At 36.7% G+C, this 17,060-nt stretch overlaps 1 protein-coding gene across 1 annotated transcript in view; it reads left to right on the top strand.

Moving 5' to 3' along the window:
• Window positions 1-249: 249 nt before the first annotated feature.
• LOC149580344 (putative WD repeat-containing protein C2A9.03) overlaps window positions 250-17,060 on the top strand; it is a 37,123-nt gene continuing 20,312 nt past the window's right edge. The window contains exons 1-4 of the mRNA XM_089790353.1: window positions 250-292; window positions 3,598-3,760; window positions 4,018-4,182; window positions 4,304-4,390. Coding sequence (XP_089646479.1) covers window positions 3,623-3,760; window positions 4,018-4,182; window positions 4,304-4,390 — 390 coding nt within the window. The 5' untranslated portion in view covers window positions 250-292; window positions 3,598-3,622. The remainder of the gene's footprint in view (window positions 293-3,597; window positions 3,761-4,017; window positions 4,183-4,303; window positions 4,391-17,060) is intronic.

Here is a 17,060-nt window from a genome sequence, read left to right as displayed (position 1 = left end):
AACTATTCCAAGTTTACTGTAAATATAAAGTGAGATTCATTTCTTTGAAGTGTACAACAAACTTTATATTTAATTTAAGAAGATAGCTTGTTGAGTGTAATTTACTGATAGGGATACAGACAAAGTCGCCGGCTTAAATTCAATTCGATACGTGTAACTTCGCATTGGTGAACATGTGTTAGGTGCCCTGGTCTTCTAGAATAGTCATCTTCCCTCGTATATAAACTATGTATATTCTCTTACAGGACTTCTCTGAAGAATTTACGTAGGCAAACCGCATAAAGAGCTGCTGGTAAGTGCGTGCGTTCACTGAGTATATTTTCATTCAAAGAAATCCAGCAAGAACTTTGAATGTTTTTCATGAATGGAGTGCAGAGCATGTATGGAAATAATGATTAAATCTGTTGTTTGCTGCAACAATCGCCTGATTTTTGTTGGGTTTCCTTTGATTTATAGTTATGTTATGGGAGGGTAAGTGTCGTTTGTATTAAATGGGTACATAAGAAATAATTGTAGGTGAAATGGGTATGTGTGAAATTATGGCAAACGAAATTGGGGCTTTGTATGGTAAACGAAATGGGTTTGTGTTCTTAAAAAAAAATTCAAGAAAAAAGTGCCGAGGTTTCACAAAATTTATCTGTGAAACGAGATGGGGCACATGGCAAAATATTATGTGTTTAATGTCTGAAAAATCATATGGAAATTCAAAATGAAATACAAAATAAGTGAAGAAGATGAATATATGACAGCTCCTTATGGGGACCCTTGTGGGATTCTGTCCATTACATTACTAATACTATTGATCGTGTTCTGTTGGTAAGAGACACTTATAATAGGCGGTCTTCATTTAGGCGATAGCAGCAGGCTGTCTGAATGAAATGACCCTTCCAAACTGATACGTAATTTTAGGTCATTGAGTATGTGACATACTGTGACTTGTTTAATAGGCCGTGTGTGTTCCAGCGGGGTGATGATTTTTAGTTGGGGGCTACGTGATATTTACATATGTTACAGGTTTTATAACATTTTCATAAGAGTTAGGGTTTGAGTGGCATTTGTCGGGAGATAGTCCTGTCATCGTAATTGAAGAATTTGGAGTATTTTTATTCTAGAGGAGACGTGGGTTTCCGGATGGAATTTAGAAGGATTCGTGTTATTAATAGATAGTGAAATTTGTTGGAAATAAGCCACATCTGATGGCTACTAGCCAAAAGAAGCTCGGTAGAGCGGTAGAGCACTCCGGTATCAAATTGAAGGTACCGGAATCAAGTCCAAGCCGTAACTCAGCATGTGGTATCATAGCTAGGCTGGGAACCCCAAGCACCTCCAGTGTGACTTGGGGGTCTTAGAAATATGCCGCACCGCTGTTCACATCAACCGTAGCTCAACATGTGGCATCAGAGCTACGCTAGGAGCCCCAAGCACCTGCAGTGTGGCTTCGGGTGTTGGAAATACGCCACACCCGAACCAACAATCGGGTGTTGGAAATACGCAACACCTGGACTAACAATCTGATGGTCAAATTGGGCCTGTAGCTTGGTATAGTGCACTGTAGCAGCAAATGGAAGGTCTTAGTCCCAGCTTGTCTATACGAGCTGTAGCCTGTAGCTCAATAGTATTATGGAAAGGAGCTCAATTACCTCACCATATTTTGTTTCTTATTTGGTAGTAGATGGAGTATCTGTTTGATGGATTGTTCATTCAGTACTGATTTGGATGTGCGTAAGGTCTCAAGGAAGATAAGAGATATTTTATCATTGTACTCAGGATGATACACTCTGCTCTATGCTACATATATGTAGCTCAATTAGAATAGAGCCCTCCAGCAGACAACGGAAGGTCTTAGTTGTAGGTTGTTCATATGAGCTGTAGCTCAACAAAATTTTGGAAAGGTGTTGAGTTACCTGCATAAGCACATTTTTATTTCCTATGTGGCGGTAGATGGAGTATTTGTTTCATGGATTGTTCTTTCAACACTGATTTGAATGTGTGAAGGTCCCAGGGAAGAGAAGAGTTTTTTTCTCATTGTACTCAGAATGGTCTGCTCTGTTGGATGCTACATATACCTGGAATTCATGTTTGTGGTAATACCATCTTATGCTGAGAGGAAGAATGAGAATCAATGATATGACAGAGTTCCTTTCTGCCTCAAATCAAGTGAGAACCCTGGAAAATTGAGAACTGTGATTGGGACAAGCAAGTCCCTTCAGATTCTTATCATTCATCATTCAAATCATTGACATTCTGGAAAATGCCAACTGTTTTGTTCATATAATTGTGATACATTCAGCAGCAAATTGCCATAGATTGGAAAAACTGTCTATCTTGAGAGAAATAAACCCGAAATAATTTTCACTTTAATTGTAAACAATAGCATAGGTCCACAAGTATAGGATATGAGTGCTCTTGTTGAGGGAGACACGTTCCAAATCCTCAGAACCACTGACTAATTTTCTATTTCAACTTTTCCAAGCTGTGGGCATAACATACTCCCGAAATAGTGCAATTCTTCTACAGCACAGTGAGAGTTGGTTGGTTTGGATTACCCATGCTGGGGTTTTGGAGGGAACAGTATGGTCTATATAATATTTTCTGTTCGAACTATTGGCATAATCATAGATAATTTTTAGAATTGTAAACGAGAGGTGTTCTAAGGCTCTGCTTGTACCATATACAAGTGAGTATTCCTTTAATTTCTGGTCAAAATGTTCCAGTCTAGAGTCTTAAGTGAATTACACAGATTTTCTGTTTTCATTTCTTAAGTTGGTTTGCTTCAACCCTCCTGCTTCTCTATGCCCAAATTCCTGAAAATTTGGATTATTCAAGCTTTCTGGTGAAGTGAAATCCCCAAGAAAATTGGATTATTCAATGGTCCTGAATTTTTTGCCTTAATTCACAGTGATGATGGACCACAGAGTATGATTTGCAATGATGTATAAAACTAATATAGAGTTTCCTCTAATATGCTTAAAGAATCCACCAAAATGGACTGGAAAAGTCTAATGTTGATGCTTAACTCTCTGAGAAATTGTCTTTAATTGAGTTTTAAAATTCTATAGTCCCATAATTCTATGTTTGGAGAAGACACACTTTAGAAACTAGGGCTTATTAGATGCTCTGTTTTAATGTGATTTATAGGATGAACACTGCTTACTTATATCTCTCTATTTAGCTTCATTTAATTCATCGTGATGATACTTTTTTAATTATGCTATGGTTGCATCTCTGGATGCACCTTTGTGAATGGCTCAAATCCATTAGGCAATGGCTGAAGTCCACTAGATTAACATCTTTGTCCATTGTCATCCATTTAAATAAGGAAATCATTACCTGTCCTGTTATTGTTAACTTGAAGAGGTTGGTCAGTGTTGTATACTTGAAATACTCACCTTCTCTTCAGAATGCACTTGCAGACTCTGTATTGTACTGCAACATGAGATGAGTTTATTTTGATCCTTTTGTTGCAGTGTCACTCTACAAGCTTTACATTTTTTGTTCATCATATCTATGGCTGAAGTATGCCCACACACACGAATCGCTTTGGGTGGCGTTTTGAATTGTTTATTTTTTCTAATATAGTGAGATGATATATTGCAGGGGTTTTGATACTGTGAAGAGACTGATGGCACGCCATCAGGCAGATGAATATGAGTACATGATGGATGATCATGAAATGACTGATGTTGATGAGTTAGAAGATGAATATCAAAATCAAGGTAGAGGTGATGTGGATTCAGACTCAGACAATGATTATGAGGCAGTAAGTTCAGATGGCTCTACATGTTTCTGTGTTTTAATTGTGATGATCAAAATATAATTTATACTTAAATTTGCATGCATTCTCTGCTAGTCTGTTTGTTACTAGTTTTATGTTTCAGTTTTGTTTGCTTAAGAAATTCCATGTTGTGTGATAGTTACCATTTCGTTAGATGATGGTCTTCCTTTAAATGTTCTTTTCAGTTAGCAGTATTTATATTTAAATATTTTTAAATATTTAGGACTGAATTTGTCATTCAGATAACTAGACCCAAAGACACGAGCGCAGCAGATGCCCGAAGAGGAAGAGATATTCAGGGTATACCCTGGGACAGGCTGAACTTTACACGAGAAAAATACAGAGTAACTCGCTTGGAACAGTACAGGAACAATGAAAATGTTCAACCTCATGATGAGACACAGGAGGTAGGCATGTTCTGGCAGTTGGCATGCTATTTTTAATGAAAAGTTTTTTATAAATTTGAACAACATTATATTTATTCAGTTGTTTTGTTGACATTTTTTATTATTGCATCTTTTTTTATAGGTATGTAAACATGCTGAGAAAGGAGGGAATTTCTATGACTTTTTCCTTAACACAAGAAATGTAAAGTGTACAATCATTCACTTTCAGGTCAGTACTCAAAATCTAAATGATGCATATATCTAATGACTGATTTGTGTAATGTTTTGTTTTGATTGGTAAATACTAAATACATGATTTTTATGCCTCTGAGGCTACTTGCATCTGAAACAAAACCTATAACCCGTCATACATTCCTTCCATACTAGCACTCTTTCCATTGCCCTCTCTATCTTTATCAGAATATACATCTTAATTGCAGCAATGGGGGAAATATCTCCACACAACCACAGTCAGCTTCAAAACAGACTATCACAGCTTAATATCCATGTCAAAATTAATACAAAAACTTTACACCTACAAAATTGAAGTCGATAGCAGATTTCAAGCCAAGAATCTTATTCTGGCACCTATACGCCACTATGTAAAGCAGAGAAACCAAAATTCCCCATAGCCGTAACAGATTTAAACAAAACCAGTCATATCCACCTCACAGGCACTAGGCCTCTTTGACGTCTTGTCTCTGTAGCCAGTGTTGAGCCTTCTAGAAGAAGAACTCCACCTGTTGTCCACTTTTGTGCCCTATGCTTAGGGGGAGCATCCCTCCCACAGCTTTCCTCGCTTTTGGTTTGCCCATTGCACACTTCTTGGCTCACTTGGCCTCAGCATCTTCTTTCTTTTGAATAAATTCTTTCAACAGCACTCACCCTTACATCACACGAGCAATCTATGCTCCTCTTTGCAGGTTGACATACTCCAGATCAAGATTGGTTGGATTGCATCGTTAGCACCAAAAGCTTGCCTCCATGCATCCTTCTGCACCCCAAACCCCACTCCCAGTACCGCATAGGTGAGGATTTGGATCTGCAGCCGATCCATTCTGGTTTAATTAGTGACTGCATCAGTCACATTGTCTCTTCCCTTGTTCCTAACTGCATTGCACACGCCATAATCTCTTTGGAAATGTCTACTTTGGCCCTGTAGCAACAGTCACCTTCCAGAAATTCTGCACCCAACATTTCCTCCAATATTTGCATCAGTTGATTATCCTTGTACTGGAAAATCCCTTTCATCCTATGCCATGAGATATTGCCACAAAAAGCCCTCCGAAAGTGCTGGGTTTTGAGAGAAAAAATTGCTTCCATTACAGATGCCCGCCAAGCATTCTAGCTAGAGAGGAAGATGATATTTTTTAAAGCTTTTTTGAGGCAATTAATAGCATTCTACTATTCCAGAGAATTCGGCCTTTTCTCACTTCATTATTAGATCTGTAGTCTTACACAAGACTTGAGAGTCATATATGCCAGCATAGCCAAGTACCAGCTGCCTATTACTGTCATTGTTATTACGTGGCATCGCACATTGCTCTTAAAGTTGAGTTTTAAATCAGCCATTGATCTCAAAATTTAATAAATTTAAAATTAATTCCTCTTTCATCCATAATATAGATTGAAATATAGGTGTCACCTAGTACCTTTCCTAGTCATTTTCCTTAAGAGAGACAAATTCTTCTATGACCTCCCCATGACCCAGTTCTATTGAATTCACCCCAATATTTGACATTTTGTATGCTTCCATATTGCCTTCTCGCTTTACGTGTGATAATCTGTAATCTTTAAAACCTCCTAATAATGACCTGATAATCTTAACATACTTATTTAGATACCAAACCTAAGATTTGCCCTTGGTCGAAACCATTATCATTAGCAGAGTCCCCTTTGAGATGCAACTTCTTTACTCTAGCATTTTTTCCTTCTCTATTGCTAATAGAGCTGCTTGCATTTCTGCCTCATGATTAGTTCCATCCAGCAAGCTCTTGGCCCCTATTGCCAAGGAATACCATTGCTATCTCTAAACATGAAGAGGGCCCCATCAAAATTTGCTTCAACCCATCCTATCTCAGGAGGAAACCAGCAACAAGACCTAATATCTGCTGAAGGATCAACCCTCCTAAGCCCCTGAACGGGCCCTGATTTGTTTAATGTTATAATTATTACTTCAGGTCTACATAAATATAGAGTTCTGGCATTTTTTCTTTGAAAATCTGAAAAATGCAAATGAGTTTATAGAGGTCAGAGCATTGCTTGTTTCTATGTAGCATATAAATATTGCTTTCTAGCTAAATTTTAGGGCAATATTTGTTAAATCCAAAGCCAATTTGCAGTTGATAACAATGCATAAAAATCTGGCATTGCAATATTTACTTTCTTTTTGGATCAAATTTTTTTCTTAGTATAGTTATAGTGCTAATAAACGTTTTTAATTTGTCAGTGATTACCAAAATGCTAATGGCAATTATGCCTTCCATTAGCATATAAGTGATAGCGTGACAAAAATTCATCACTATAAAGATTTTTGTAAGTCTTAAATATACTCATTTGTTACTATAGTAATGACATATGAATTGACCGAACATTCAGTGACTTTGTTTTAGATTAAGGTAAAAACAGGTTTTGTTGAAACCCTTTAACAAAAGCAAAAGATCAGCATTAAGCACTGCTAGGTTTTACAAGGACCTGAAACCTAGAGTATATCAATAAACACAATGACTTTGTTACTTGTCAATGATGGATCTTTTTATAGATTGAAGCATAGGAGCATGAGTCATTTTTGGAGTAAATTGGGAAACCAAAAGTGTTATATTTTTTGAAAAAAATGGGAAAAAAATAGATTTACCAAAGAAATAAAAAAATTGAAGAAAAAACTACATTTTTGTGAAAAAAATCAAGGGGCAGAAAAAACTACATTTTTTGTGAAAAAAATGAAGGGGCATTTCCATAACATAGATATACTAAGAGCAACTAAAATATACGTTGAAAGAAACATGACTTACTAAAATGTAAAGCTTTCACCTAAAATAGTTATTATCGTACATATTACATATAGGAAGAACAATGACAAGTTGAAAATTCTAGCCGACAGAAAAGGGAAGCTTTTTCTTATGTTCCAATATCTTATAACTCTTCAGTATATGAAAACAAGCGGCTGTTAACTTCTATTCTAACCCTGTGCAGTTCTTTATCTATAATATTCTAATTTACCAAAATTGTTTTCTTTTGTTCAAATTAAAGAAGGTAGTCATCAGTGACTTTACTAATCTTTGGTTTGAAACTATTGTATCGCCATCTTATAGTAGTCATATGTTCTATTGCCAACTTAAATTTATATAAATGAATAATATCATTATCATAACAATTTTGTCAACCACTTATTTAACTTTTTTAACACAACCTTTATTTATCACTGCTTGTTAGAATGATATTTGATGCTTTAAGAGGTTGCTATTCATAGAGGAACTGCTGCTTTAAGAGGTCAAACATATTATAATGAAGTCATGGGACCAGAAAACTCCTTTCAGCTGCTCGAGACAAGAAACCTGCATCTGATTAATTTTCTGCCCCCCACTAACTAGATTTAGTGCATATGCAGTCCTTTTGTGCATTTTTTGTGCATTTTATGGTTTTACCATTTTAGTGGGAGTTTTGGATTCAAAAATTTTTATATCACGTTTTTAATTGATCTATTCACGATTAATAATGTATTAATTGGGCAAAAATAATTCAGAAAAAGAGGTCAACAATTACTTCCATGATTTTCAGGGAGTAAATTGGCGGTGGGCCTGTTTCCTGATTTATCGCAATCAGGCCCGATTTTTTGCAGATCTTTTGCTTTTATGGATTGAAGCACCTATTTTAAGCTTTATTCTTTGCAGTCTTTCTAGTTATATTTGATTTGTTTCCAACTTATCAGAAAATGGTATCAATGTTTGTCAAAGGCCAAGCCTTAGCCATATTTACATTGTAAGTTACAATTGAGAATTATAATAATTGGGTGCATAATTCTTGATGATCATGCATATTTCTGCATAGTGTATTTGTTGTATTTTCTATTGCTATTTAGTCATCAACTATATAGTTCTCTTTCAACATTTGGCCTTTACCCTCATAGAATTCACTGCAAATTATGTACTTACTGTGACAGCACATTTTGGCCTACAGAAAGTGGCATCTAAGTTGGCCAAAGGCAAAATGTTACTACCCATCTCTAGTAAGTTTCATTGGGGAATGCATTTTATTGGGAGCATAATTCTTGATGATCATGCTTATTCCTAATCTGTTTATTTGCCAGTTTTATTGTTGGTATAGACTATATAGCTTCTGTTCTGCATTATCCTTTGTAGAGTTTACCACAAACTATTTACTTACTGTGACAGCAGTGTCGTTTTCTTGTGCTTTATCCATTCTTTTATAATTACAAGTCAAGTTTACTTACTGTGACAGCACAGTTTGGTTTTCTTTTTTTGTGCTTTATCCATGCTTATATAATTTACAAGTCAAGTTGGATTAAACCTTGTCAATAAAGCAAGTGTGCAATAGCTTACCGTGTTTGTCCAATATAGTCTCTGGTTAAAAAAAAAAGGATCCTTCCTCATCCTTGGTGCAGGAGCACAAGGTAGACAAGGGGTCTAGTTGGTGTATCAATTATTGTTGTGTAATAAACTCTAAGGGCAACAAACTTGGATAGGTTGAGCCTAGAGACCTTAGTGGTAAAGTTTGATAGGTTGGTGGACTCATTTGGAGGCCAAAAGATCACCTAGTGTTTGATTGTCTAGGTGGTCAAAACATAGTCAACATTTGGTCAATGGTTGACCCAAGGTTGGATTTGATCATTTTTGGTAATCCTTGGGCTTAGGTTGACTCAAGGTTGGATTTGATCATTTTTGATCATCCTTGGTCTTTAGACATGATTTGGGATCATTTCATACCTAGTTGGAGTCGAATTGCATAATAGTGCAAAAAGTTGCTAAAATGTTGCAAGTGCAATTTTTGCAACTTTCTTGCAAAAGTTGTCAAGATTGCATGACCAAGTGCAAAAGTTAGTTGGGAAACTTCCAAATGACTTGGAAGAGGGTATATGTGTTGATGATCACCAAATTTTTGGGTTGGAATCAAGAAGACAATTTTTGGAGCAATTTTTTGTGCTTTCTAGAGTGCTGATCCGCACTTTTCCAATGCAATTTTTTTGGTTTGTGTGATGAACTGATTGAATCCAATCCTTGGATTGCTTTCACATGTTGAAGGCATTGATTTGAATCAGCATAGTAGATCAGAGCAATAGATTGCACTCATTTCCAGTCCTTGGATTGCTTTCACATGTTCAAGGCATTGATTTGAATCAGCATAGTAGATTAGAACAATAGATTGCACTCATTTTCTTTCATTTTTGTGCTTTCTTAGCAACTAGGGTTTGAAGCTTCTAATGCATTCCTAGCAATTCATGGCCTCTAACTAGCTATGGCTTTGTGGATGGCTAGGTATGAGGATAAAATGGTTGTAAACAAGTGCTCCAACCTTTCCCCCTTGGTTGTGATGCCGAAATGGTGAGTTCATGGTTGAACAAGTGTAGTTTTGAGCCATTATAAGAAGGAAAAACATGCCTGCAGTAACCTTGTGAGTTGAGATACAAGGTTTGGTACCTTAAATGAACAATATAGACTAGTATGGAAGATTTGAGCCTGGTTTGGAAGTTTTGTGAAGAGTTCTTACCATGAAACAAAGTGGACCAAGTTAAAACCCTAGATTTAAGCCTAAAAAGGAGGGTTTCGTCATTAGGGCACTTCTGTATGGAACCAAGATGGGATTCTTTGAATTTGATAGTTCTTCCAAAAGGGTATCCAAATGTCAAATTTGTTTGGGACCTTATTCAGGTCAAATTTGTGCAATTTGCAAAATCCCTGATTAGGAGGGCTAATTCTACTAGGTTTGTTTTGGGTAAAGCTTATAATTGTTGAGCAAGAATAGGGAAAAGAGTGAAACCCAAGTTGGATAATGGAGAAACAAGTACTTTGATGTTTGTGGAAGGTGTTGGACACCTTGAATAGTAAAGATCTTGTAGTAGAGGTGTGGGGGTGTTGGTGAGACATTAGGGTATCTTGGAGAGCCCTATAGACTAGATTGAGGTGGGGGATAATTTGATAAGTTCTTGTCTCTAGGAGAGAGAGAACCAAGGGAGGAGTCTTTGGAAGATCCTACCCAACCAATCCTTGGAGGATTGAGATAGCCCTACCAAACCCATTGTTGGAGTTTGGAAGGACACCCAAAGCCTTACTACATCACTTCCTCATCCTCATTGAATGAGGGTAAGTTTGTTGGCACTCTTGTAGCATGCTCAATCACTTTCTTGAGGCAAGAAACAGGAAAAACTAAGTGAATTTGGAAGAGGATGGGAGTGCTTTTAGGTTAACATCTTTAATATCTTCTGAGATATAATGTTTCTTTAATGATCATCTAGCCGTCTTTAGTTTGTTTGGGGAAGTTTCCTATTTTGTCCTCTGCCAACGTTTGTTTCTTTTAGAAATAATGTCTTTGAAAAATCTATATAAGGAATGTTCATTCCTTTGTTTAATACAACAATATCATCTGGCCTATGTAACATGGTATTAGAGCTTGGAATTTTTTTTTTTGAAAAAATTAAGAATTTCGTTATCAAATCTTATTTTCTTTAGTTTGTTTCCTACCTCACTGATGTGTTGCACTGTTTAACAAGGGCCATAAAATTTTGGACTCCACTTATGACTAATATTGTCATTGAAGGATGTAGACCATAAAATACCCAGTCAACATTTGCAAAGGTATGCTTTTTCCTATACTAATTCGCCTGCTGTTTCATGTGGCTCTGTTGGCTTGATGATTAATCTCTAGCTATTCAAGATTGATCTCTGAACTAAGACCTTGTACCAAATTTACCTTTGGGGTGCTGAGAATTTCCTCATGTTTGGCAGGGGAATGGTCTACTACTTCAAACTTCGAAGAACTTGTAGCCAAAGAAGGTAGGGGACGCTTATAGAGAGGCCTCATATGGGGTCATCTTTGAGGCATAATGAAAGTGGTAAGACCTTCTTGTACCATATTTACCTTTAGGGTGCTGAGAATTTCCTCATGTTTGGTAGGGGAATTGTCTACTACTTCAAACTTAGAAGAACGTGTAGCCAAGGAAGGTAGGGGACGCCCATAGAGAGCCTCATATGGAGTCATCTTTGAGGCATTATGAAAGTGGTGCTATGCAACCATTCAGTGAGAGGCAACCACCTAGCCCTTTGGTCTTTTTGCCTAGGCATAAAATAACTTAGGTACATTCGGAGGCATTTGTTGGCAGCTTAAATTTGGTCGTCACTCTAAAGGCAATAAACTGAGTTCATGGTCAATCGAGTAGCTTGCAACGTAGACAATTCTTGCTGCTAGTTGTTGGTGAAAGTAGGATCACAATCACTAATGATGGCAGAGGGTATAACATGATGCTTGGAGACTAAGCCCAAGAAGAGTTGATCTACAGTAGTGGCTGTTTAAGGGTGAGGCAAGGTTAAAAAAATGGAGCGTGCTTGGTCAAATGGTCAATATTGACCAAATTGACTTATTCACTTGTTGCTTTGCTAGACCAAGAACAGAATCTACAGGGATATGTACCCACACCATGCAGTGAAGAGAAACCCTTAGAAGTCCATTGACACATTGTATTTTGCCACAAAGGTATTTTACAACCATCTTAACGACATTGCCAATAACATGTTCCTATGTTGTCAAAAAACCTAAGCAACTTGCAATAGGAGAGAAATCAAGTTCCTTAAGCGATTGAGGCTTGAGCGAGGAGTGCAGAAATAAATAAATTTGGTCATGCTATTTCAGCACTTGTCCCTTCCATTGAAACACTTACACAATTTGAGGATCGAGTTCTAACCAATGGATGATAGATTGGATTTTTTGGATTAGCTTCTTATTCTTGACTAATTTCTTCCATTTACGTAGGTATTGACATTGGAAGAGAAAACAAGAACTCTTCATTTTCATATTTTGTGTGGGTGCATCTACCACCACAATTTCTTTTCCATTCTCATAATCATAACCTAGCATTTTAGTGATCTACTTGTGTTGTTCGTTGGAGGACTTACTTTGTTACAAAAATTATTTCAAGCTATGATGAGCAATTGTTCTTCTTCATATGTAGATTTGTCTAGATCACACCTTGTTAGTTTCTTTTCTTGAAGGTTAGTGGGTCACCTTCTTGCATCACGTTTAAGAACAAAGGGCTCAAGAAAATTTGACATGGACCAAATTGGAGTTGAACATGGTGGCTTTGAGTGCAAGAAATCCCAAATTGGTTTCTTTTGTTAGACAAGATTTCATTTTCAACTAGAAAATTTGACAAGGACCAAATTGGAGTTGAACATGGTGGCTTCGAGTGCAAAGAATCCCAAATTAGTTTCTTTCGTTAGACAAAAGAATTCATTTTCGACTGTACCATCAAGGGCCTAATGGTTTTACCTAAATTACTGGGTTCGGACCCTGCTGCTCGGATCTGGGTCCAGATTTGTTGTGGGTTCAGGCAGGGTCCTTTATTTGGACTGTGGGTGGTGCAAACCCAAGTGAACCCACAGTCAAAATGAAGGACCTTGCCCAAACTTGCAACGCGAACCCGGACGGACCCACAGTCCAAATGAAGGACCCTACTCGGAACAATAGCGAATCCAAACGGACCCATGGTGAATCTAGGAGATGGGGAACTTGCAATAGATAAAATATCTATTTTGTGTTGTGATAAAGGGATGCATATAGATCCAAAAGGATCAGATTGCATAGATCTTGATTTGGATGTATTATGAACTTCTTGGAGTGCAATTTTAGCAAAAAACTCCTCAAGCTTTGAATCATCAATACAAGTCAAACCTTTCAAATGTTTCCTTCTAGTTGTTTTCTCTTCATTATCTGTAGGACATTGTTTATGAAGAAGTTTATGGTAGTCGCAAAGATCAAAGATGGCAAAGATATGTTAATATACTTAGTGGACCATCAAGTAATCCAGGCACCTTCACATCAAACTCTACAATGCACTGAGAATCATGTTCTAAACCAAATCCATTATTGATTATACTGGAATAAGTTATGGCTTTTGTATTTTCCTCACCAGTACTTTGAAGCTCCAACACAAATATCCTAAGTTACTTTGAAGTCCCTTATTTTTTTGTATACATAATGCATATATATATTTTTCTTTATATATATATATATATATATATATACTCACGAACCCAAATGGGAATTTTTTTTTTGCATGAACCCTGAACCCGAATCCGTCTATGAATCCGAATCGACAACTTATGGTTTTACGGTTTACCATAGTCTCGAAAAGATTTGCCATAATAGCTTGTAATCCCACAAAATTTTGACGGATTTGGGTTTAGGCCTCGTTTGCATTGTTTCAATCTTATTGGGATCAACTTGTATTGCCTCCTGCAAGACAATTTGGTCAATTTAAGAGTACTTGGGTCAATAGGGAATGATCCTTTAATATAGCGAGGGCTATCTCTACATGCCTTAGATGATTAGCATGAGCTGGACCCTAAATTAGAATGCCATCAAATAAGAGCAAGGCAAATTTGTGAAGGTAGCTTTCAAACAATCTTATTCATTGAACTTTGAACATTAACGAAATGAAAGGGTAGATCAAGAAGTCACAATTGCCTTGATGAGTTTTGATGTTTTTGTGTTATATCCTCCTCCGCGACATAAATTTGGTGATTGCTAGAGTGAAGATCCAATTTCGTAGTAAAATTAGCTCTAAAAAGCTCATCCAACAAATTATCAATGATTAGAATAGGAAACATGTTCTTGAGTTAGAATTTAGGGAATTTATCTGCCATCGATTCTTTGTCATGAGAATTATGACCATAGGGATTGGTAATTGTTTAGATGAGACTCGCCTCTTGTAGCTCGTTAATCATCTATTTAACTTTGTTATGTTGTTTAAAACAGCATCTATGTTGAAAACTACAATCGGAACAATTGTTATGTTCATTGATGTCAAACCTGAGTGGTAAGACATTTGCTAACAATGTAGAGTGCCATATTAGTTGATTGATGAAGAGGATTTGAAAAGAGAAGATAACAAGGTGAACTAGTAGAGTAGTTGAGTAAAGAGGAGCAAGTATGATTGAATTACAATTGGCACTTGATCAGTTAGTATTTGACAAGATAATGAGTTGTTTGATCGTTATATTATGTGAAGAAGACAGTTGAGTTGAAGTGTAGAAGAGATGCTTGATCAATGACAAGAAGTTGAGTAAAACACTAAGTTTGACCGAGTGATAGTCCACCAGGTCAATGAAGAAGTTGAAGTAGAATATTAAGGAACTTAAGTTATAGCCGAGCAGAACAGTGTTAACTTAGGGAAGGTAATGGCCAAGCAAGATGAAATAGAAAGCTGTAGTAGCGACCAAGCGCAGTGAAGGCCGAGCGAGCTAGTGTAAGCCGAGCGAGACAGAACAATAGAGACCGAGCTACACATTGATGACTGAGCTGAAGAACATAGTGATGATCGAGTGTTAGCATTTTAACAATTTGTGAAAGAGTCAAGATTTGAGGCTAACATAGTAGAATTTACGGATTTGTCAAAACATAGTGATGATCTATTGTCAGCATTTTTACTGGTAAGACATTTGCTAACAATGTAGTGTGCCATACTAGGGCACTATCCATGCAGCAACTTCTTTGCACCTTAGTAAAAAACATATTGCTAACAAACAATACTATGTATATGTTAGCTAATTGTAAATGTTTGCAAAATACTAAACACATATTAATACAATTAGCTAACATAGTATTGTTTATTAGCAATATGTTTTTTACTAAGGTGCAAATAAGTTGCTGTGTAGACAGCACTGCTCTTTTAGTTGATTGATGAAGAGGATTTGAAAAGAGGAGATAACAAGGTGAGCTAGTAGGGTTGTTGAGTAAAGAGGAGTAAGTATGATGAAATTACAATGGGCACTTGATCAGTTAGCATTTGACAAGATAATGAGTTGTTTGATCGTTATATTATGTGAAGAAGACAATTGAGTTGAAGTGTAGAAGAGATGCTTGATGAATGACAAGAATTTGAGTAAAACACTAAGTTTGATTGAGTGACAGTCCACTAGGTCAATGAAGAAGTTGAAGCAACTTAAGTTATTGTCGAGTAGAACAGTGTTAACCGAGTGGAGGTAATGGCCAAGCAAGATGAAAGAGAACGCTGTAGTAGCTACTGAGCGCAGTGAAGGCCAAGCAAGCTAGTGTAAGTGGAGCGAGACAAAACATTAGAGACCAAACTACATAGTGATGATCGAGCTAAAGAGCATAATGATGATCGAGTGTCAACATTTTAAGAGTTTATGAAAGAATCATGATTTTGAGTCAAAACATAGTGATGATTGAGTGTCAGCATTTTTACTGGTAAGACATTTGCTAACAATGTGGAGTGCCATATTAGGGCACTGTCTATGTAGCAACTTATTTGTACTCGAGGAAAAAAAAATATTGCTAACAAACAATACTATGTTAGCTTATATGTTAGCTAATTGTAAATGTTTGCAAATTACTAAACTACCTATTTAAGCTGCAAAAGATCAAAGCTACCTATTTAAGGAGGTACAAGAGATGTTTTATGGTTGTTGATTGTCGAATTTGTGAAGAACCTATGAAGAACAGAGTAGCAGAGGAAAAATGAGAAGTTGGTGAAGAGTGATTGCTTGAAGGGTTGCCAAGCGAATTAGAGATAGAGAATATGATGAAGTCCAGTCAATGAACTAGGAATGAGCCGAATGGAGATCTAAAGCTGCAAAGGTTGGCTCTTAACCGAGCTTACTTTTGAAGAGTGAAAAGTGGTAGCATATTACTTAGTAGTTTTTCCCAAATTGGGTTTAGTCTATAGAGAATATGATGAAGTTTAGTCAATGAACCGGGAATGAGTCAAATGGAGATCTAAAGTTGCAAAGGTTGGCTCTTAACCGAGCTCACTTTTGAAGAGTGAAAAGCGGTAGCATGTTACTTAGTAGTTTTTCCCAAATTGGGTTTCCATGTTAAATCCTGGTGTTATAATTGTGTGATTGTTGTTTTCATGATGCATGCTATTTACTGTTGTTTATTTCTGTTATTTGGTATATACTACACAAAGAACTAATTGTTGGATGAATAAGTTGAATTGTTGATGAGTTGCTATATTGGCCGAGTGAGTTTATGAGTTTGATTAAGTTGTTTGAAGCTGTTAAAAGTTGAATTGGTACATCGGGACCAGAGGATAACTGATTCACCCCCCAGTTATTCTAATCATTCTAACAGTTGGTATCAGATCAATTTGGTGCTTGTAAAGAAAGTTTGAAGGGGCTTAAAGCTAAAGATCAAGATGTACAAGAGAGAGGTACCCAAGGTAAATAGAGAGAACTTCCTAATATGACAATGTTTGATGAGATTGCATCTATATGGAGTTGGAGTCTTTGCACTATACTACTTGGACAATGAATACATTAAAGTGCCTAGACCCATGACTATTTAGCAAATCAAAGAGAAGCAGTAGCACAATCAAATGATGATAGATCTGACATCTTCCCTAAGTTATGCTGAATTTTATGATGTGAAGGATTGCACTACTACAAAGCATATGTGGGACAAGTTGGCACAAATCCATGGAGGAGACAAAAATGTGTTGGGCTACAACAAAATGTTTGAGAGGCAAGTTTGATGACATGGGAATGGAAGAAGAAACTATTGCATAGTATTGTGGCCGGATCAAAGAGGTTGTGAATGCAATTAGAGGAGCTGGAGCAGACATATCTGATGAGATTGTGATAAGCAAGGTATTGAGGACTTTACTTCCCATCTATGCAATTAGAGTATCTACAATACAAGAACTAAGA

Source organism: Cupressus sempervirens, chromosome 1 (assembly GCF_028749045.1).
Source record: "Cupressus sempervirens isolate cs-2001-9-10 chromosome 1, ASM2874904v1, whole genome shotgun sequence".
Classification (NCBI taxonomy): domain Eukaryota; kingdom Viridiplantae; phylum Streptophyta; class Pinopsida; order Cupressales; family Cupressaceae; genus Cupressus; species Cupressus sempervirens.
This window is presented reverse-complemented; position numbering and strand designations above follow the sequence as displayed.